The sequence below is a fragment of the Sturnus vulgaris genome, chromosome 3 (genome assembly GCF_052056855.1).
Source record: "Sturnus vulgaris isolate bStuVul1 chromosome 3, bStuVul1.hap1, whole genome shotgun sequence".
NCBI lineage: Eukaryota > Metazoa > Chordata > Aves > Passeriformes > Sturnidae > Sturnus > Sturnus vulgaris.
This window is the reverse complement of record NC_142245.1, coordinates 455,687-479,916: the sequence shown is the minus strand read 5'-3', so window position 1 is coordinate 479,916 and position 24,230 is coordinate 455,687. Positions and strand designations below refer to the sequence as shown.

General features: G+C 38.9%; 1 protein-coding gene across 7 annotated transcripts in view; it reads left to right on the top strand.

Annotated features, from left to right (window-relative positions):
* The window catches only part of MACROD2 (mono-ADP ribosylhydrolase 2), an 848,563-nt gene that overhangs the window by 580,555 nt on the left and 243,778 nt on the right, over nucleotides 1–24,230 (top strand). For all 7 annotated transcript variants that reach the window (XM_088160729.1, XM_014895167.2, XM_088160725.1 and 4 more), the window contains one exon: nucleotides 16,890–16,963. In XM_088160729.1, the coding sequence (XP_088016855.1) occupies nucleotides 16,890–16,963 (74 nt within the window). The remainder of the gene's footprint in view (nucleotides 1–16,889; nucleotides 16,964–24,230) is intronic.

The following is a 24,230-nucleotide window of genomic DNA, read 5'->3' as shown; positions in this document are numbered from 1 at the left end:
GGGACTTGTTGTTGTGCCTGTCACCAGCACCACCCATAAACAAACTGTTCACCCTCAGTCAGAGGGTTTGGTGGGTGTGATAAAGGTTATGGAGAGCATCCCAACACCTCATCCATCACTGAGCTGGGACACAGAGCTCCTGGATAAGTCCTCAGGAGGAAAAGTCACAGAGGCTTACAAGATTCTGCCTTGAAGAGAGAACAACCTAAATTGTGTTTCTGGGGTGATTTTTGTGTCTGATCCTATGGGAACCAAAATGATTCCTTGGTTTGGCTGGATGTGTTATGGTTACTGGAAAAAAAAAGAAAAAGCAAAAATTTGGGTTGAAGTTTAGATTATATAAGGGTCCCTTCCAACCCAAACCATTCCGTGGTTCTGTTATATTGCTGGCAGGTCTAAGTGATTATAGCTTCACACAGACTGATTTTGTTCCAGGGAACAGGAGGTAAGTTGGTTCCAGATGGAAACTAAAACAATGGCAGTGTAAAGAAAATTATTTACTCTGACAGCTATGTGGAGAACTTTGGAACTTTTGGTAGATATTTGCTTAACTTTCTTCTTTCTTCTTATCTATTTTTTGTAATTGTGCAGCAGCTGTGTGGCTTCTAGGGTTGCATTAGGAATGTGGGACTCTTTTAACTGGCCTACTCATGGTATTCATACTAACGTTCTTTACTTGAAAATGTACTTTATCTATGGCTATGATTTTAGGTTTTCATCTGGTAACTAAAATGGAAACAGAGCTGAGTTCATGCTGGAACACATTGATTTCAGAGAAAGCTATGGTGATTTGCAGTAGCTGTGAAATATTCCACTGCATTGAGAGGAATAAATGCAGTTTTTTGTAATTGATCCTGTTCACTTTGAATAACTGCGTTGAGCTCAGCAGAGGCGAAATCTAATCCAAAGTATTGTACCTTTTAAAAATATTTTATTTGGGCAGGGAAGACTTTATCTTACTTTTTCTTGGAAGAGTATCGAGCCCCTTGAAACGAGCATTACATTCAAGTCTGATTTGTAAATTATTTGTATATCTTTTATTCCTTTCAGTATATTACTTACATATATATGAGAATGAAAGTACTTGCTTTCCTATATATTACTAGATGATAATCTGTATCTATCATTTTCCAATTTAGTTTTGGACAATGCAGCATATCATTTTTTTTTCCCCTTCTCTCTGTGATGTTTGAACTCTTTAATAGAAATATAGTATAATACTATTTAAAGGATAATAATTTCTTTCATGTGATGCTGTGGCAGTTGAAGACTTTTTTCCCCCTTCTGTTACATTTCTCTCTGGAATACGAACATTAAACCTTCATTTTCAGGGAGTAGCCCATATAGAAAATATAATATTTCATCACACATTGGGAACTTGTTTCTCTTACAAACCAAATTTTTGGTTGCTTAGTCCAACTGAGTAGCACTTCCAGGTCCCTCACTGAGGAACGTGCTATTCAATGTGAATAACTTCATGCCATTTCTGGATGGGGAAGGCCTGGTTCAAAAACCCCTGAGCTAAATAAGAGCTGATATAAATGTCAGCACATTGTTCTAGCTATCAGCCAGTACTGTATTTTCTTTATCCATTTTCTTGTTTCTCAGTTTTGATGAACAAAACCATATTTCTAAATCACAAAAGACGCCACATGAAGCGTTTGGCATTTGGATGAGAAAAATACAGCATGGGAATATCTGGAATTGAAGATTAAGAAAAAGAAGTGCATCCTTAGGATGAGAGTAAATCGAGTGTTGAAGTGGTGACCAGTGTGTGGTGCGTGGTTTCAGCTTTATGTACCAGCTCATTATCCAGTGCTGGAGAAGAGGAGTATCAGTTTTATGCAGAATGCTTATCACAGTAAATTGCCCAGTGTAGCTCCAGACAGTGCAATCATAATGGCTTCCAAACCAATGCAGTTTTATGGATTCAGAACATTAGTCATTCTCTTATGCCCTTAATTACCATTAGGTAGTTACACTTGTGTCTGTAATAGGTGCTAAACATTCTGCCACTGATAGGTTTTTAACTATTCTTTTTGTTGTAGCAGTAAACACGCTATAGCTGACTCTTAGGAGGCCAGAACATTATTTTTTAGCCTAGTGCCATTAGGAACATGTCCAATGACATTTTGAGCTGTGTTTGCTGGTTGGTTGTCACCTTCTGGGTTTGGTTTGGTTTTCAGGGTGGTTTTTTTCCTGCCTTTAGGAATGAGACTAAAGAACAATTCTGTTGCTAAGCTGGCACTGCTTAATTAAGAGATGATGGTTTTTTCCCTTTTTGCCTAGTTTAAAATGTGACAAAGGAAGGAAAACCTGATAGATTTTTCACAGTATTAGAAACAATATAAAGGAAACAAGCGATGCTATTTACGTGCTGGCCATGCCAGTCAGTGCCCTAGAAATCTACTGTTGTATTTTGCTATCAACATTTTAAACTACAATGTACTAGTTTTCAGTAAAGCAATGAATCACTGATGTGTACAGTAGGCCTTTCCCCCCCCCAAAAAAGTGAGATTCAAAGCTCCCTTTTAACCAAAGCTGCTAGCCATGATTCAGGTAATGAGAATGCATATTGGCAATGCTTCCATGTCATTCCTAATGAGAATTTTGTGTTACTGAACCCTATACCCATCTCTCAGTTGTGTAGTTTGATGCAATTGTCACTATTTTATTGACTTTAGGTAAACAGAAGCAGTGACTGTAGTTTACCCTGATTGGTGGCCAAGGTTTAGAGAACTGACAAATTTGAGTGTAACTCCCCACAAATATTTTCAGCTGATATTTTCCAAAACTGTGCACAAATGATATGGGAATATGTAGCTACTCTGACCTTGAATTTCTTTAATAATGCCAGCATATTCAAAATTGTCTTACTAAGGGTAGTTAGTGATGTTCTGACTGTGGAATTTGAGGCATTTGATGGTAAAGAATTAGCTTCCAAATCCTTTCTTACCTCATTCCATGTTTTCAAGACTCTCTTTCCTAGTCATTGACCTTCCTCTGAGTTTTCCATGTTGATTACATAGCATTTATGCTGACCTTAACTAAGCTGAGCATTTTCTGAAAAGGAATAAATAGAAACGTTTCTCCATCAACACTCATGCCAATAAAACATTGGCTTAAAGTTCATAAGTAATATATATAAGTTTAAATTGCATGTGATTTCAAGAAATTATCTACTTTTTAAAAATTGCATTTGCTTGATAGACCAATTTTCAGAAATTAGTGAAGTTTCATGGTATCAAAGCCTTCTGCTAGGAAGGGGTCACCTTGATATTTGTACTGAATGCATTTCAGCCTTGGCTCCACATTTCATCATTCTTGATGCCTTAAATTTTCCCTTACCTCCACAGTTTTTTTTAATCTACTTATTTTTATTATTTGTTTTTATGACTTACTGTCAACATATTTCACTGATTTTTCTACTTACTAAACAAAATGGTTCTCTCTGAATTTCATGTGTAGCCTTAATTTTGTAACTTTGAATGTATGATCCGTGCTATTTAGGTTACTCTGTATTTATTGCTTGTTTTTGTCACTGCCTACTAAATATATTAATGTCTGCAGATCTCTAAATTGTAAGGCTGCTCTCTTCCCCAAAAATGTCAGGACTGATGATGAAACTCTTTTTCTTCATGATAAATCTAAATATCCACACAGTAAAGGCTAGAAGATAATCATGTGCTTCAGTCCTATCCTGAATTATCTGTATATAACGTTCAGTGTTTAAGACAGTATCATCACATCAGCACACGTTAGATGCAGTTATTTAAATGACACTTTGTCTTATCAAAAACCAACAAAACCACCACCATCAAACACCCAGAAAATCCTATCTGAGTACTATTTGGCTACTCCAGTTCCACCTGCTGTGAGAATGCTCAGCCCACAGCTGCCCCAGGCAGGGGCTCATGGACTCCTCAGGTCTGTCTGTTTTCCTCCTGGCCAAACCATTTCAATACCAGGAAGTGTGGCTGGGTGAAAAACCACCTACACTGAAGCACTTGAACCCAACCCACTGATTTGGCCCAAAGCAAAGGATGTCCACACAAATGTTTCAGCCAGCAGGACTGAGCATGGAGTAACTCCTGGGGGACAAGGATGTGACAGTAGCACCTTCATTTCTTCAAACTGGATTTAGAAGGGAATGTTTTTCCACACTCTGAACTTTGTTCCAGCTGGCTTGTGGGCTTTATTTGTTTACTGGGTTTTCAAAAGTACTTCAGTCCTTTAGAAGCATCAGTTCTTTTTGGTCTGTTTCTGGCGTTATTATCCCATGCAGCACATGAGAAAGGTAGATGTGGAATCTGATGGGAAATCATAAGAAACAGAATTGATGGTAAAAGTTTAGCACAAGAAATGTCCCAGAAGCTCACACATTCATTATTTCCTCCCTTGACTCTGTTATTGCACACAAGCTCTTTCAAATGTGTTCTAGGCAGTTTTTAAACTGTTTGCACAAGTATGTCTGACTGCTAACATTTTTTTTTCCTCCTTCCTGCTCTTTCAATCTGTTCTGAGGATTTTTTTCCAAATTCCTGCTGGAGAGGAGATGTCTTAATTTGACTTCAGCTCCCTTCTTTTGGTGTTTGCATGAACTCAGATAACCTGCAACAATTAGTCTTATGGTTTCTTCAAAATATTTTGTTTCATAGAGGTTTAATTGTAATTACCTATTTTCCAAGGAATAGAAATTCTTTAAGCAGTCTGAATTTGAGAGATTCTTCTTTCATTTGGATGCCCACTTTATTTCTGTATTCCTAGAATACTTTTAAGTTAAGACTGCTGGTTATATGATGGATTCAACATAGCTTGATTAGTATCATTTATTTTTTCTTATTCTTAAATGGTTTATATAGCAACCGCACCTTTCCTTTTTGTAATAACTTTAAATAATAGTATTCTGACTTTCAGTGGCATAACGCTGCAAACTTTGAGTATGTTGCTCTTTTTCTGTCTCTTGGAAGTTACTGTAAGTTCGTCAGGTTTTACTTGTACCAAACTGCACGAGATTATTCTGTGAAGTTCATATATAAATATGTATGATACACATAAACATAGGTATTGATCTTGTTGGATTTGACTCATCAGAACTGTGAGTTTTCCTGCTTTTCTGTGGAGGTCCTTTCTTTAGCAATTGATCTCTAAATAACAACTATATATTTTTTTTTTTTTAGAATTGTGATCTCTCAGTTTTTAAAATCTAACTGGAAATTCTAACTAGAATTGGTGTATGTGTGTGCCCAAGTACCTTATGTTGATCTCACCAGCACAAGTACTCTTATGCCTTGATTTTCCATCCCCTTCCTTTCTTACAGTTTTTCTGCATGAGATTGGGATTTCTTTTTGCAGGCTTTCAAGTTGTGTGTTTTGGTGGAAAAAAAAAAAGAAACAAAAGTGTAGAATAGGTAGAATGTTTTATGGAAGAGGAATCTGTGGTTGTATGGTTGGCTTGATGTTGGCTGACAGATGCCCACCCAGCCACTTGCTTAATTCTCTTCCCCCTCAGCAGGACAGAGGGAAAAACAAGATGAAAAAATAAGTGCACTGAGATGAAAACGGGGAGATGACTTGCCATGTACCATAATGGGAAAAAGAGTCCCGATTTGGGGAAAATTAATTTATGTATTGTCACTTAAAATAGATTTACCTAGTGAGAGACAAAGGTGTCCCCTGAACCTCATCTTTCCCAGGCTCAACATCACACCCTCACTCCCAAATCTTCTCCCACCTCCTGCAAGAGGAGCTCACAGAACTGCTTCTAATTTTTTTTCCCCTCACTCCCAGGTACTGATTTTTCCCCTTCTCATGCAGTGTACCATGCACTGGTATACACACACACACAACTTTCTGCCCTTGGGTGCAGTTTTGAGTTTAGTTTTTTTTTTTTTTTTCACTGATTTCTCTTCCCCAAGATGTGAGGAAGACTGAGCTGTGGAGGCTGGTGTCTGCATGCAGATAATTCACTCAAATAATCCCACCCCAACTCAATATTGCAGTGGTATTTTTCACAATCTGGGGATGTCTGTCATGATAAAGTGAACTATCTTGGGTGTAATTGTATATGTAGCGAGGTCACTTTGATAAAATTAATGGAAATCACATTGGCTAAAGCTGTTCCTTAAGCTTGATTCTGTGTGTCATGTTATTTCTGGTGATGTAACAAGCTCTTTTGAATTGACAGCTTCTTTTAACATATCCCCAAATAAAAAAAATCTCCTATTTTCCCTCATTTGCCTCATTGCTTAACAATCAATGAGGTTTCTCCACGCCAGGCATTTAAATGTTTTTACTTATCCCTTCTGCTAATCTGCCTGGGATGTCATGCTTCTGAGAGGATTAGTTGTGTTTGACTGTGGCATGGACCTGCCTTGAAAGGGTTGTTTTCCACAGGCATAGTGTGGGTCATCCATACACATACCCTAAATTTAATAAAGTGCTGGAACAAACAACCCCTTTGTGGCCACTTGGCCACATTTAGAAGGAAATTGAGGTGGGAGGTCAATTTTCACTTTAAGACTAGGTTTTGGAGATGCCTCGGTTTTTAAGTGGAGGTCTTTAAATCTCACTTGTCTGACAGGTGGTAAGAAATTTGCATTTAAATTGTCCAGATCAGGTTCAAATTGGTACTGCATTGTTGGATAAGAGAGATTTCTTAGTCTTCCTTTGTTGCTTGATCTGACTAACCATAGCATTAGTCCCTTTCAAATCTGAACATTTCTTCTGACTACAGTAATTGCTATATGCTCTGTCATTGCTTTTTTCCCCTGACTCAATTTGAATATTGTTCAAAATTACTTGAAATGTGTGTTTGGGCTTTTTTTCCCCCTGAAGAGTGCCATCTCTAAAATTAAATAATTTTGCTTTAAGGCTGAATTTACCACTGGTGGTCTAACCAGAGATATTGTTTGTTAAACCTTTCTGAATGCTGGGAAATCCCATTCCTTGCTAAAGCAGCACATGTTTGCTCATATAATGATTTAAAAATAAATTTTAAAAACCCCAACAATACACTTGCAACTTAGCAGAATACATGTTGAAAATGCTATTTAAAACAAGTCCAATAAGACCTAAAGTTCATATCAAGACTAAATTGGATTTGAGTTTCTGGAATTGCAAGTGCCATTAACTGATTATTTAATTTCCTTTTTGATTGAAGAATGCAAGACTCAATAAAAGCATAATAGTGAGTGAAATGCAAATTAGAGACGTTAGGAGAAATCGTATTCGTAACAAATACTTGTTTGACAATTAATGCTGTGATCTTTCAAAGCACTGAAGAATCTGATGAGATCTGGGTTATTTTCATCAGCTACCAGTACCAGGCATAAAAACCAACTGCTTCTTGGGGGAATTGTTAGTCCAAAGTGTTCTGATGAGGGTGTTCCAAGAGATAAGGTTGATTTCATATTTTACTATTAATAGTATTTTTATACCCTTTAACATTTGAGGTCTTGCTAAGAGCATCAGAAGCGTATAATGCACAGTTGTAACCAGGCAGGTTTGCTGAAATCAGAATTTTAAATTTCAATTTTTCCTTACTCTTGCTTTAATCCAGTTTGTCCCATTATTCCAAATTTTAGCAATCGTCTAAGCAGTTTTCATCTGCTGTGTTTACTGCTCTAATCTCAGAACATGCAAAAAAGTTTTTCAGTGCAGCACTGGGAGGAAGGTCGAAGAGATGCTATTGGATTCCATGTAGTTTTTGTTGACAACGTTGTTGCTGCAATATGTCCTGAAATGAAGATAAATGGTGTAGATTGGCTGGTTGCTGATAGATACAGGAGCATAAAATCAAATAAGGCACATTGTGACCCTTGCAGGACAAAAAGAAAGAGATGTGGAACTGACCTCTTGCCCAGCAAATGAAATTACAGAAATGAAGCAGCATCTGGGCAAGGGGAAAAAATTCTTCTTCTTAAAAAATTAATGCATAAAATTGTTGAGATGGTGCAGATTCATCAAGTCCAAGAATCTGCACAAGCACTTGTTTTAGCAGCGCACATGTAGTGTGTGTTCACGTAGCATGAAGTGTCTTTTTGTGCAATGAAGAACAAGCCAATAAACATCAAATTTAGCATGCACCCCTTCTCTGTTCTTCCCAAGTGTACTGGCATTTTTGAACTCAGATTGGATGGAAATATTTCAGTTTTGAGCTGTTGTAGATTTCCTCAGTACAATAGCTGCTGGTGTGACGCTTTAGTACGGTTTATTGAGGAAAGAATTGAAAAAATCCACTGTGTGAATAATAAAGACAAACCAAGAATCGATAATGTATTTGTTAAAAAGACTGAACTGAGTAGATTAAATATGCCAGACATAGTGTCTTGCTTTTTCACCCAGCCTGACCTATAACTTTCTTCCTCATATGTCTTTTGGGAAAAAAAAGATAAAAGAACATCTTTATTTCTCTCTTTTTTTTTTTCCCTTGCTTTCCCAAGGAGTAAGTATATATTGTTTCAGCTGATTATGTGCTCTTAGGAAATCTTTGATTTCCCTTGGAGAGGAGATAAGAACAGTGCTTCAGTAGAAATAATGTCAGATAGTTTTGTTTGTTCTTGTACGTGAATGGCCTTCCCCAAATACTCTATTGGTTTTAGATAATCCAGCTTGGTCTCTGTGTTGCATCTGCTAGAGCAATTGAACATTGTGGACGTGATTTAAGGGCTGGAGCTGGGCTGGCAACACTATCTGTGTTCTTTATGTGATTTTGCATTTTTTTTCACTGTCGCTTATGTATGTTTGATTCCTCTGAAGCTTCTCAGACTTTCTATGCTGCCATATTCCTTCGTTTTGCTGTGGTGGCTCATGTCCATTACATACATGTGTTTCCCCAAGTTCTTGCAAATCCTGTCCTGGTGTGCTGCCTATTCGAGATAAAGTATTGAGAGCTCCAGCAAAGCCAGTAGCCCTGATATTTTCTCTCACATTCAGCCCTGCTTCCCAAAATCCTACTCCCCATCTTGCAGCAAGAGATTCCAAGCTCCCTCCCTCTCCTCCTCTTCCTCAATCTGCTGCTCCTCAGTGCATTTTCCTGGCTCCCACTGTCTGCACAAAGATCCATCAGGAAGGAGAGCAAGCCTCTCATGGCAATTCCTGCCCCTTCTCCCCATGCCCAGCCTGCAGTGGCAGATACATTAGTAGACATCAGAAAATCAGTAAGGAGTGGCACATCAAGAATTTCTCTGCTTCAGATAAACCTTCAATTAGTGCCTGCAATCAATAGCAAAATGCCATGAGGAACAGTGTTTGGCAGGGTACAGAATCATTACTTTATTCCTACTGCTGAACATATTGTCCCTTGGTGCTTAGAGACAGTGTGTCAAGAAGGGCCTGGCATCGTGTAAGTGCAGGTTAAGGGGGTCCAATGCCCTGGACCACACATTTCAAGAGAAAATACCAATTTCAAGTGGAATTCAGAACATGTAGGTGTCTGGGGGTTGGTTTGTTTGGGTTTTTATCTCCTGTGGCATTAGCAAGACACTTTAGGAAGGTAGGATTGATTCCTTACACTTTGCTGCACTTGAGAACAACAAGGCATTTTTATTTAAATCAGTGGGTAGAATAAATATTTAACCTTGTTGCAATTGTAACTACACTGAAGCCAATATCCCATTGCTGTGCAATTCAGTGTATGATGGGAGATTTCACAGCTGAGTAGTGCTTTACACTTGTTTCAAATTACTTTGGCTGTATTATGCTGCCACCCTAAAAGCCAACTTGCTTGCTATATATGGCAAAATAGAAGATTTAACACTCTGCATTAGGTAGCTCGTGTACACTTTGAAATGTCTTTCAATTAACATCTCTTTGTACAACGTTTATTTCTGGAATAGCAATTCTGGTTATGGTATAAAGTGTTTTTAAAGGAGAATGATGTGCTTGAGCTCAGGAACAGCTGCATACATGTGTTTAAACAGCTGTGTAATTTACACAGACATTGCATATGCACTCTCATAGGTAGATTTTATCATTGCAAAACTACCTGTGTGAGTAAATCTTCTGCTTGCATTTGCATTGTGTGTGCTTTCTCCTTCCACAGGAGAATGCTAATGGCCAGAGCAGTGAGATCTTCTTCCTTTCAGTATTGTGCTTGTGTCTTTCTGATCTTTCCCCTACTATGCTCAGCTTGAAGACTTAATTTTCTACTTGGGCATTAGAAATTCCCCGACAGAAAAGCTCCATCACACAGCACAGTAAACAGCACAGCTACAAAGCAGTTTTGCTCCTCAGAGTCTCCAAGTATTGCTTGCTATGTTTTTTTTTTTTACAAGACTGCTACAGAATCCATTTCTTCACCATGTGATCCCCTGCAAGCATTCTCCTTTACAAATGCTGGAAAAGCGAAACTGAAACCTTGACTTCTAATAAAAAAAGTCTACTGACTACTGCAGAAAAGTGAAATTCTTATACGCATGCAGCTCTCCTTCAGAATGGCATTATGATACTTCTTGCAGCATAGGAGAACTCTGTTCCTCCTCAGTAGTCCAAGTGTAAATGCATTTTTACTAAAACCTCTTCCTTCCTCCAATGCTAAGTATCAAAGAACCAATAATAAATATCAAAGAACTCAGTAAACTTGAAATCTAATTTTTTGTCAGTGGAATCTTTAAACTTATTGGTGCAAGCCTCTGCTCACTTAACCTAAGTAATTACCGTGTATGTCTCTTTGCAGCTGACACTTTTAACAGAGTTATATGGCAGATATTTGCCCAATTATATCAACATGATGTGAAATGAATCATGGGGTGGTATTGTGTATTTCAGAGAAAACAGCTGTGACCTAGTTTGTCTTGCATTATAGCCACCTTTTGGCAGCCCACTTCTTTGAGCTGTAGCCTTAAGCTGAGCCCAGATATGGAATAGAATAGAAAAGCACCTGAGCTGTAGATGGTGCAGGTGAGGTGATGTGCTGATGAGACAAGAGGCCCCTGGCAGCCAGCACACACTGGGCACCTCTTCTGGCAAGCCAAGCCTGAGCAAGCCCTGTTAGCAAGAGAGTCCGTGAACCTGGACCTGCAACATTTCTTGGTTTGTGGCTTGTGTGAGTTTCATCGTGTTCCCTGGTGCCACCACTGACCCTGACTGATGTAACCAGGGATCTCTGTCTTACCCAGTACACTTTGGTGGGTGAAGAAAGGCTCTCCCTTATTTCAGTTCTCTACCGGTTTTGTGTCACTGTGTCAGAGCAGAAAAGTTCTTCTGAGTTTCTTTATTAACCACCTTCCACCAGCTGCATCTGTCACAGCAGTTGAATGCAAGTGGAAATTATTCTTCAGGAACTGCACGTTGTTTTCTGTTGCTGCTGAATTTTTTCATGCAAGGAGAATGTAAAGGTGTGTACCTTTCTTGGGAAGAATTGAAAAGCATCTGATGATTTTTCAGAATAATGTTTTGTTTATGCATTTTGAAAATTTCTTATTTCCCCTTTTTGTTTTACATGAATGATAATTCATTACTGTAGCACAGTCTGTGAAAGATACAATGAATTGGTGCAGCTTTGTTTCTCCGGGTAACAGAAAGGTTACTGGCTTTTCACAGTACTTAATTTCACTTTCTTGGAGTTAGTTTTTGAGTGGACAGCAAATAAGGTTTTCTCTGACTGAATGTGTTCAATAAAGCAAGGTAGGTTATTTAGCAGAAGATTCATGGCTCTTGTTTAGTCTTGATCGTAGCTGAGCCAAATGAGGGTACTTTCTTTCCAAGTTATGACTGTCCACAAAGATGATCAAGGTAGAAATTTAGCTTGTTTGTCCAATCACTATGCGACAATGGTTATTTAAAAAAAAAAATAAAAGAGAGAAAAACCAAAAAGAATAGCGACACGATAAGCTTTTTGTTAGAATACTATCATCTCTTTCCAAACAGAACGGATTTACCACGGTAATGGGAATCAACCTAGCATGAGTGAATTAATTTTGACTACTAAAATAAATCTTTGACAAGATGATTATATAGGATCAGTTGCAAGATTATTCTGTTTATTTCACCGCTGAAGGACAAGTGGATGTATTGAGTTAACCCTACCTCAGGCACTCTGGGCTGTGCATCTCATTTTTTCTCCTTTATTGTGATGACCACTATGATCTGTGTTGGCAATAGCTGGCCATAATGAAGCACAGTTATTTATGTGTTGGTTGTGATTCAGAAGGTATTTACAGTACCAGTAATAATACCAGGTTTCAGAACATGTATGGAATAAAGGCTTAGTACCTTTTTTTCTCTTCTTTCCCTCTTCTTCTTTCCTTTAAAGCATCTTTATATTCCGTGCCATCTGGTGCTGATGATTCCCACATAGCAAGTACTGGATGCATGGGGGAGATACCCTGTCATAGTGACTGCAGAGATGGCCTTCAGTACAGTTCCACAGTTTAAAAATGTGACAAGCTACTATTTGAAGAGCATCGTTTATATATCTGTAAACATACTGACAGATTTATAAACTTAAAACATGGAAGTTTTTCCATTTTAACAGTCTTGTTGATTAAGCTGTGGGACTCAGGGTTGATTTTAGCACACAGGAACAGTCTGCAAACTGTTACATCTTGATGTATGCACAAATATGCCAGTGTAGATATTTTTCTGAGAAAATATGAAAACACATAATGATTATTTGTGTTGATGTGCATTTGGTTCTTTTCATGATTTGCTTCAAAATGAAGCCATTAAAACTGGCAAATAAGAATATTAAGCCTGTGACGAGCCTTTCAGAATCCATAGAGAAGGGAACATGTTTTAAATGAACAAAAACCTGCCTAGCACTTCGGCTGTGCTAACAAAAAAGGATACAGACCTTTTTTTTACCAGGATGAGTTGATTTACAGAAAACATTAGGCATCTCAGTTAAACTGACAAATTATAACACTTATCCCTACAACTACTGAAGTGATTTTTCTGGATTGACATTTGCTTCTTTGTGTTATAGCCCTCCTGTTGTAATCTGTTATCTTAATCCTCAAATCATATTAAAGTTTGATTACTTAATGCCTGTGTTTTGTTAATGGGCTTTTCATGGGGAGGTGGCATTACCTGATTGTAAGTTAGACATTTTTTTGTAAGATTGGATCAAGCCCAATAAAAGAGGCTGATAAAGCTACCAGCATCTCCACATAGTTTGGGAGTCCCTGAAATAGATTTTTTTATTAGTTTTGTGTCACAAAATCCTAGCTGCACTGTTATGCTTTGAAGAACATTGTGCAGGGCCAGGAGTTGGACTTTATGATCCTTGTGGGTATGCTTCAACTCAGAATAATCTATGATTCTATGGACTACTGGTGTATGTTTTTCTGATACTGCACAGATAAATTAGGCAAAGAGTAACAGACATTCACAATTAGACAATGTTTCTCCACTGAATCCCCCAAGCACAAAAGACTGAGCATTTACACAAGGGTGTCTTAACAACAGGGAATTCATTCCATATTTTCTGCACTTTGATGAAACAGGGAGTTTTATATTCTTACCAGTTGCATTCCAGGGAATAAATACAAAATGTAATGGGAATGTCAGTGTGTATCTCTAGTTAATATCTTAGTTCTCCTCCACACTCTTCTCCTCTAAAACAGCGCATTTATTTCATATCAGATCAAAATAATCCTGCCATATCTTATCATGCCTTTGCAGGAAAATTATGGCCATGATGACTGCAGGGACTATCACAGTCTAGAGCTTGCTTTGGGAGCCCTTTCACAAGTCAGGGTTACAATTTCCAGGAATAAGCTGGTGAAGCCCTGGAAAGAGTTGCAGAGTCTTCTAAGCTTGAAGACCTCTCAAAGCCTTCCTAGGCTGTCACTGTGGGTAATCTGTGCAAAGGCAGACCAAAAGCAGTAGAGTTCAGATGAGGTGTGCTTTATGTGATGGCAGCAGGGTGCACACCTTCCTTGCTACTGCCTTGCACCCGCTGTGCCATCAGCTGGGATGATGATGGAAGCTGTGCTGTAAAGGATGGCTCCTGAGCTCAGAGGGGCACCAGAGGAGTGGCTGCTCCTATCCAGGATTTTGATGTACTTGAGGGCTTGGGATCCTGGTAATGGATAGTGAGATGTGCTCAGCTGGCACTGCAAAATGCAGATGGTGGCAGTAAAATTCTCACTTGCTGAAGCAGCTCTTCAGGAAGCAGACAGAGCCTGCACTGTTTTTGTGGTGTAGCTGGGTGTGTTGCCAAGATGTTCACTGTGGCAGTGGAGGATGTATAAAGCTCAGCCCAAGATACCTGTGTGTGTGGCTGGGTACACTGCACCACACACCTGTCCATAACATACAACCTGCCCCCCCTCTCTTTTTCTCCAGGCAGATAACCACAGGGAAGTCCTGTACCTCATGGCTGATGTGTGCTTTTTTGTGCCCTTGTCCTTTTCAGTATGCTGGAGGAGCACTCACTGCAGTAACATGGCCCAGTGTCACTCATTACTTTACCTGTTTTATCTTTTGTGAAATTGAGCCTTTAGCCAGAATTGCCTGAGCTGCTGCTCCAGCAGTCAGTAAACTGTGAGGCACCTCGAGCTCATTTCTCTCAAGTAATTTGATTCCCACGTGCCTCCTGAGATTGCTTTCTCCCTGAAAGTGGGAAAGGGGGGATGGGGGTGCAGATGGGAGCAGACCAGAAATGTTATGGCAGGCAAGTGTAGATTAGAGATAAAAACAATGCAAAAGCATGTTTTCAAAGATCCCATCTTGCTTTATCTTCCTTTAACTCAGTCCTATAAATAAAAATGTTTTTCTGTTTGAGAATCAGACACAGGGGCTTTTGTGCTGGTGCAAGGTTTTCAACAGGAGGCTAATTCCATCCTTCTTCTGCATATAATCCTTTCCATAAAATTGCCAGCAATGTGTGTAAAATGCTAATTAGATGATTATTTTGGAGGGGGTAGGTGACCATAAAAGGCTCTGATGGATTTTAGCATACTTCCTGAAATCATACACAGAATTCAAGGCTGTTTATTTAGGTAGCTGAACTGTTTCCTTTACATTGTGGTGACTTAGGAGTAATTGAACACCAGTTTTCTAGATAAGATTCTATTTAAGACTGGTTAGTATGGCAGCAGTTTCTAAACAGTGTACAATTTATGGAGAGATTCTATACGATCCCAGGTGCTTTATCACCATTTTGGCCAGCTACGCTGCTGCAAGGGATTGAAAAACAAGCCTGAAAAGTTAATCTTGCTGGAGGGAGAATTGTTCTGAAAATAAACCATTCAGTGCATAAACAATAGTATATCAGTTGTCCTGAAATATGCATTTGTCCCTCTGCATGGTGTTCATTTTATGTCCAGGCAGAGCTACCACGCTCAGGAATGGAATTTGTGTGTGAAAAAGTCCCAGTTTGTTAGCTAGGATATTGCTAATTTGAGCAGATGGTCTGCTTAGAGCTCTGTTATTTTGTGTTATGAAAATGAGGCTGTTGGAAGTCCCCACTCTGGGTTTCCTTAGTGGTTGTTAGTTGGTGTCATGAGACATATGCCTTGATGATATCAGCAGCATTATTAAATGTTATAACAATTTATTTTCCCAACAGCAATAGGAGTATCCACAGTAACATTTTTAGGGTCTAAGCTAGTTTTTTATCTTGAAATTGGTAAGTATATTTTCTAAAATGTAAAAATATGCTTAATCGAGAAATGTATTCAAAGGAGGCACATGCTAAATGTTGGTATTATCCAAGATTTACTATTTTGCTTGCTTTCCTTGATGAATGATTGTCATCTTTCACTTCAAAACAGTACACATGCTGCTGGAGCAAATCTTTGCAGAGTCAATTTACAGGGAGTGATGTTTTGGGAATGTCATTCAGCAGAGGGATTTTTCCTAATCTTGCATTGCACAAATTCTGAAAAAGGGTTAAAGAAGACATAAGTTCAACAAGCTGAAAATTTGTAATTTTTTGCAGTATCTGTGTTTCAGTTTATGGTGCAAGGGTGGTGTATGATGTAAGAAAGGCTGTATCTACACAGCTGTATGCCAAATTTCATTACTCTTTCTAACCCTATTGCTTGCTTGTCCACTGTGTCTGCAGCTGCACCTCTTCAAAGCCTGTTCTGTTAATCTGACCTACTGAGAGCGATTCATACAGCTTATGGGGTCTTACTTTTAAATCCTCACAGAAATTATTTGCTGCCCCCAAGTTAGGAATTGAAAGGAAAATTAAATTAAGGTGCCTAAGTAATGAAAGCATCCTTGGATTTAATAGGTAGAAGCCATCAAAGCAAAAAGTCTGTATACCTGGAAAGATTTTTGATATTGTTTAGTGCTGGGGGGAATTACCATTGCTAATGTAACATGCAACATAAGGCCTTAAGTTCATATGCTTATGAACTTCATGAATTCTTTAATTTCCAAAGTTCTTTGTTATGATTTAGGTCAGAAATTGAGAGATTTCCAACTCAAACATTTCTCTCTATATAAGGCCTACAGCATTGGGGTCATAGTGTGGTATAGTTTTGCTGACAGATGGATTAAAAAAAGAAAGCCTTTAAGAAAGCCCTTATGCCTTAAGAAATGTCTGAATTTTTCTTGCTGCTATGAAATGTAAGCCTAGTGTTTGTTACTGTGGTATGTATACGTGTTGAATGGTTGCCTGCCTTGTATGACACATGTACACAACTCTTTTGTTTCTTGCTCTCTTGAGCAGCTGACTTTTCTTAACTAGAGTCAAGTAAAAAAAAAAAAATCCAATACAGCATTGTTGTGCCTATTTTCAATTTATTTAGCTGGGGAAAAGTGTAACGGATGTTACCTAAAGCCTTTATACAAATCTATGAAGAAGGGAGTTGACCAACTGTAATTCCAAAATATTTTGAAGAATAGGAAGAAAAAAAGCTCAGATTTTTGTTTTCTTATATATAAAGAAATATATGCCTTTTATTTATTCTCATTTCTTCTCTTTTTAGGTTTTCCAAATGAGCCTGCTGCTGTCATTGCCCTTAACACTATTAAGGAATGGTTAAGCAAGAATCACAATGAGGTATGGAATAATTTTTTTTTCAAATTTGTGTTTAAGGTTATGGTCTTTGACTCCAAAACTGTGAAAAGAATAAACGTAGGCTCGAGCATTGAAGTTTTTTATTATTTAGTCTTAAGACCAGTGAAGTCAGCTCAGGACAATATAGGCAGGGGAAGATTTTTATATCTAAAAGCTCTACTAGAGTTCAAAGGAAGTACCTTTGTTTGAAACCATACTGTGCATTTCCTGTGCATTGTAATCTTTCCTGGCAAAGCAGAAGATTATTCTTTTCCTAAGCTGTTTCTGAGTGTCAGAGTTTTCAGATAATAATGATTCTTGGAAAAGAAATGTGCATACTAGTTGTCAGTGGAAACAGCCACCAAAGGTCAGCGGTGTTCCGGGGTCACTTTACAGTAAAGAGCTGAAGGATCCTTTTTTCTGTTTTCATTATTTTGTTGGTTTGCTTACTATTAAATGTTCGTTTTCCCAGAAACACTGACTAAATATATGAATTTTTAATAGTACTGGTCATCTTGCAGTGGTAACATAGTAGTGCTTATTTGCACAAGACAAAAAATGCTTTTCACAGAATCATCTGCATCTCTCTCCTTCCTAGTGTTGGATTGGAGAAGTGCAGCAAAAAGTGGCAAAACAAATAAAATAATCATGTCTTAAACTGACAGTCTGCCTTATGATGATAGCCAGCAGATTCCAGACAGTTAAAGTTATTTGGTATTTTGCCTGAAAACATTGAAAAAAGAAAAATGGAGTAGCACTGCATGCAAGGATGTAATTAATAATATTTCTCCTCTAGCAATATATTCAGGGAACCAATTTTATCCCAAGAATCTGATATGTCAGGGTATGAATTTAGTGGGTTTATGCTGTATGGTTTGTTTTTTTTTGCCAAATTTGAATTGAAAGGAAGTAATATGTTGAGATTTGAGGGGTACAGTTGAGGTTTTCAAACCTGGAAGTGCACTAAGGGGTTCATACCTGTTTGGACACTGACTCTTGTAGCACTGAGTATTTGTTTGCTGTGGTTTTTGCTGCTGTCACAGCTGCTTCCCATAGCTGGAAATCTGAGCAGTGAAGCAGGAGTTTTGAATGGATACACTTCATTAACATTATTAGGCCCTAAATCTCATCAGCTTAGTAATTTTCACCTTGATATGAATATATTTGTGGTGCTTGCCATCTTATAATTTCCCCGAGCTTCGTTTTTACCACATAATTTGAAAGGTTAGGCTGAAAGGTTTGTTTTTGGTTTTTGCTCCAGAAATAAGCTTTTCTTCCTTAAAAGCTGAGTCGGTGTTGTATACACACCTCCTGCCTTGCTCCTCACAAACTCCAATTTAACCAGAATTACTTTTAAATAAGTAGCTGTAGTTTATAATGTTTGGGCAGTGAAAGGAGCCCAGACTATCCTAACTACAAAGCAATTATTTAAAGTTATCTGACTCATCTTATACCACAGTTGTTTTTTCAATTTGGACTATTACAGCTCATAGTTGTTGTCTTAAATGTTTTCCTAACATACTGAATCCCAGCCTCACCAAGCTGAGGTCTCACTCTGTATGATGCAGTTGAAGACATATGGGTGGTGCAATTCTTGAATATTACTGATTTTGAGGATTCAGAACTGTTCCCCAAAGTTTTGTTGATTTTTGCAGGAAGTGGAGTATTAGTTTTATGTCAAGGTACAGTTTGAGGGTTTGGTTATTCACAGCTTTGTGCTTTCTCACATGAAGCTTATACTCTCTTATTAAGGTTTTTCCACAATCCACTGTCTTGAGTTTCAGATTATGGCATACTAGCATGTTTTACATGTCATAAACTGGTCAGCAACAAAATAAATATACTCAATTTTATTGGAGACAGCAGAAACTTATGCAGTAAAAGGGATCTTCGAGAAACATACCATGACTGGGTTGCTGTTATTTAATGTGTGTAGCAAGGTGAGCATGGTTATCTGGTTTAAAAGAACTGATGTAGCTCTGTGCCAGGTGTCAGTTTGATCCATTGTGTATGTTATGGAATCACAGGATGTTTTGCATTGCAAGGAACCTTGAAGTACATCTAGTTCCAACCCCTGCTATGGGCAGGGGTGTTACCCATTAGACCAGGCTGCTCAAGGGCCCATCCATCCTGGCCCTGAACACTTCCAGGGATGTGTACGCTTACTCCCTCAGACTAGATTTTGTGTTTTGAGTAGTAATATTATACATTACCCAAGCTTTTCCCCACAGTATCTTATTATACAGCAATGTAATGAAGAAGACCTTCTGTGCTTTAATTTCTGTGCTCCTCTTACTGCACACAGCCATATGAGACAGTCCTTTCTACAAAGTTCTGTCTTAAACTACACTTACACTACACCCACTAGATATTTAAATTCACATTTTCTAGTCTGAGAGCAAAACCTCTAATGATCTGGCACCAGGGCAGCTTTTCAGAGTGCTGCCCACATCTCATTCCTGTTAGCACTGACCAGACCTGCTCCCCTGGTACTGCCTGCACTGTCAGGATGGGTTGGTGTGTCCTGCTAACAAAAGGCCTCCTACACTTGGTTCTGCCAGAGTTAAATTAATCAGAGTCGGCTTCTTTCCCTCAACCTTTGTTCTCCAATCTGCCTTACCAGTGAGAAGGCTCTGCTCCTTTAGTCCCAAAGGTGTCTGGCAGCCAGTTATGCCCTTGGACCTAACCACTCACTAAGGTCTCAAACTCTTTGATTGTAGAATGTGAATTGACTGATTGAATTCAAGAAGTTTTAGTGCAAGATAGATAGCGTGCTCACTAGGGAGTCTGCCTCCATAGCAATATACCTGGCAAAAACAGGCAGTTGAAGAAGATGGAAAACTGACAAATTTCCAAGTCTTTTGTAGTGCTCTACAGCAGCCTCCTCTGCCTTCCAGCAACCCAGGAATCTGTGACAAATTTGGGAAAGATAAGGCAATATTCTTGTTTTCACCTCTCTGTTTCCTTATAATACTTCTTTCCTTTGATGCTATAATGAAGATTTTTTAGATATTGATATTAATTCCAAATATAAATAAATCAATTGATGTATTCCTTAGTCAGCCCAGGGGCCTGAAAATGTAACTTGAATGACTCCTGCAAGCTGTGTTGGAGTCCTGCAAATTTCTCTGTCATAGTCTTTAAAAGACAAGTGATTTGCATTTAATAAAAGGTTTTCTTATCCAAGCCCATGGTTGTGCTTGACCCCTCAGGTGTTTGTATAAAAACTTATTAGCATGCTTAACTCTGATGTCACTTAGATGAATGTCTCATTACCATGCAAATGGAGTAAGTTCCTTTTGGAGGTTAATTGTTACAAAGCAACAAAGAGATATTTCTATTGTAATTTACTCATCATATGGCCACCGTAGTCCAGCAGCCTAAAACTCAACTACATGAAGCTGGCTGGGAAAAACAACCTTATTTTAAGTAGTGGTCTGGACTCAGTTGTGTGTAGCAGCAGCACCGTTCCACGCTGGAAATGAAACCCTTAGTCAAACTAATCTCTGGCCATGCTTTACACCAAGGTTTGCTGACTTGCAGCCAGGGGGCAAATCTAGTTTAGAAGATGGTAAATGGTGTTATGCTGTAAGTGTAGAATTGCCTTGGAGCAAACTCCCAGGTATGGCCTCAGTCAGCAGTTGTGGTTAATTTACTGCAGACCACCTCGGCTTATATCCTTAGCAAACTGTGTTTTCACGTTGCACAAAGTGCTCTAGGGGTTTAATAGAATTCTTCAGAGCACAGAATAGAATTGGAGTCCACTCTTTAGGAAATTACACCCTGGCATTCATTTTAAAATGCACATTAAGTTCTTTAAACAGGTCAGAATGTTTCCTTCTGGGATAATTTGGCAAGGTTTGGGGTGTTGCCAGCTGATTTCCTGTAACAGTATCTCAAAAACATTGTGACAACTTGAAATACTGGACCCCCTACATTATTGGGGGTGATGGGGAGAGGGTCTCCTTTGGGTTTTTTGTGGCAGATATCTAGGAATGTTTGCAATGATAGAAATTATCTTCTTGTTCTTTGCTATGTTTCTCAAAAGTTAAAAAATAAAAATATCTCAGTGTATGCCTCACCATACAATACAATGACATGAAAAGCCTCAGGACTTTTTCACTGCTCAAGAAAAGACTTCAATTTAACAGCACATTGAATTCAAAGTATTGTTCTTTCTCTTGCACAATATCTCACAACATTTATTACACGTCCTGGTAGAACAACAACTAGAAAAGTGCAATGGCAATGTGTGCACCATTGAAAAAACTGATACAAATTAAAAATAAATGGGAAATAAATGAACACATTCTTGGTTCCTTTTCATTAGACTCATTGCTGAAGAGAGACTTTTTTCTTATTTTGCCTGAAGTACATGAGACTTTGGTCCTTGTCTTTTAGCAGGTGGTTATGTATCATCCCATAGACAAAAAAAAAAGCGAACATTTCCAGCAGAGAAGGATGAGCCAAATCCCAGTCCAGCTGAAATTAGTGGAACTGTGTTTTAATGGGGGTGGGGAGGTGGTCAGGATCACACTTGCTGTACTCCTCCTGACAAAAATGTTCATGATGATTTTCATGCTGTTTTTCTAGTTAGGCACACTCCAAGGTGGGTGCCCTGCACCTGTGCTTCCTTTGGTGCTGTGCTCCATCCAAATATGATATGTGGGGGTATTTTCCACTACTAAGATACCCTGCCTTTAGCTATCTCACACACCTAAACTGCTGCTGGGTACTGGTGACCAGTTTGGAGGGAGATGTGATGATCAGCTACTGCCTGGGAGGGCAGAGTAAAGGGAGCTGCCACTGCTCTCTATTGCACAAAGCAGGCTTGCCTGAAAGGTCATTCAAATATTAAATCTCTTTTGTTTTTAATTTCTCCAACCCCCTCCTTTTGGTGGTCTCAGCAATCTAATTCTGACTCTTCATTCTTCGGAGACAATTAAGCAAAGTGGTATCTTGAGATGAGGGCTAGTGTTTATCTCTGCAGAAGGATGCAGATGGAGACAGCATGTCTTGGAAAATGTTGCCTGATGCAGTTCCATTTAATGTAACCTCAGTTAGATTCCCCTAGGGCAGAGCAACCAACTTTCAGCATATATTCTAGGAAGGGGTTGAGTAGCTAGCTGACAATATTTAATTAAAGGAAGCAAGTTTAAAAAAAAAAAACCAAACATGTATATGAATGCAAACAACTCCCCTTAAGACAGCATGACTTTTAGTTTTGATTTGTTAGTTTTCATGTTTACAGTCAACAAAACCATGTGAAATTTTGACAAAAATATATGTATTTATGCCTAAGGCGATATCTTTTAGTTTGGGCCTGCAGTGACATGTATTTATTTGAAAGAATGTTTATTACTCAGAAATAAAGCTATGAAAATACAGGTTTCAATTGAAGCCACTGACAGATCCTCAAGGACAGTAAGGGTGCCGATAAAAATTCATCCGGCTATTTTGGTCGCTCTGATATGCCAGTATCACTTGATTAACATAATCTCCTCCCCTCCCCCAGCACTGTTCTCTTGGGTAGGTTAAAAAATGATCTCCTTTCTATTTCTACATTCTAATTAGGTGGTAATCATATGCTGCTCTGATTGAAATGAAAATCAGCCATCATGCCACTGTCATCTTGCTGAAGTCGAGAAAAAAAATGCTTTTCAACTGGTACAAAATTAAAATGATTTACTTGCTCTGTGTAGCTGCTCTCTCACCAGGCTCAGAGAGATTCAGTGCTGTCCCCAAAGCCCAAATCTAACTATCATCCCTACAGACAATTCATTTTCTGAAATGATAAGGCAGCTGCCAAGGCAGCAATGCTTTTCTTATATGTTCTTCAGGCTGCTGTTTAGTTAGAGGGGTGATAAAGTGAAGCGGACAAAGCCTGTCTTTGTTACACGTAATACTTTATTTATTAACTTGAAAAGGTTTTGGTATTTTTGCTACAGCTACTGAGAAACAGGCAGGAAGGATCCCTCCTGGACAGAACTCATGTTGGAGCTCATGATGGCTGGGAATGTCCCAGGCCAGTGTACTGTGGTATGGTTTGAGATGCTAATTTGCGACCAAAATGAAACTGGGAGGAAGGATTTGCAGACATGGCTTTCTTTCAACTCTTCCTTCTAAAATTTGTGGAGGAACAAGGAAATCCATGTGCAGATGTTTTCTCTGAACACGTCTTTGTAAAGGTTTGTCTAACCTTCGTGTGCTGTATCAAAAACACCTTCAGTAACTCTGCTGCAGCTAATGAGTGTCACTAATACAAAACAGAGCTCTGCGTGGGTTCTTTTGTGTTTACAGCCGTTAACTAAATAATAATTGAAATTTGCCAAAGAATTTGTTCTTTTTATCCTTACAGCTTAATAGCAGTTATGATAGCAGGAGCCTGTACAGCTTCAAAATTCTACAGGCGTGTAGCTAAATTAATGAATTGTCTCTGCTTCAGGGCTGAATTTTGTCTTGTTTCTGTGACTTATTTTTTCCTTGTGATTTCTGGATGTTTGGAGGGGCCTCACAACTGTAGTGAGCAGTGTGACAAAATACTTAAAACTAAGTAGAAAGAGTTTTCCTTCTTGTTACTTCTTTCATGACAAAAAAGATCAGGATAACATCCTGTTATTTCTGTACTGGCTTTCAGCCAGAAATGTGGTAATTTCAACTGGCTCCTTAAATCAACACAGTGCAGAAGAGGTCCAGCCTTCATTTTGGAAGGATTCAGTTATCGTTGCTGCCCTTCTGGGGACTTTAAATCGGCTTGTGTTCCTCACCCTGTGTGTATGTAGGAATAAATAACTGAGGAATAACAATCGACGTAACTCGAGTGAGATTCATGGGTAAAATACTTTACAAGTAATGGCGAAATTTCTGCTGCAATCTTTGTTTTGCTTCTGAGCCCTGCACATCAGTAAATCTGTTGCAATTTATGTTTTGCTCTGCTTTGGTGTCTGCCTGAGCTGTATCAGTGGGTTAGAGCTGGGTCTTGGCAGGAGCTGCTCTGGGGTGAGAGGAAGGAGACGGTGGAGAAGATTTTCCTTCTGCTCTCTGGGGGTTTGCAAGGAGGCTCCTATTGTGGAGCCAGTGCTTTGGGAGACTCATAGGAAAAGCTGCCTGCCAGGGGAGGGCTGAGCTGGCAGTCACCAGCAGGCATAAACCAGGTGGGACGGATGGGTAGCAGCTGCTGGCCGGGCTGCCTGCCCAGCCACAGTCCCCAGGGAGAGGATGGCACTCTGCTGGCACAGCCTGTCCACACAGCACAGGAGCACGTGCTTGT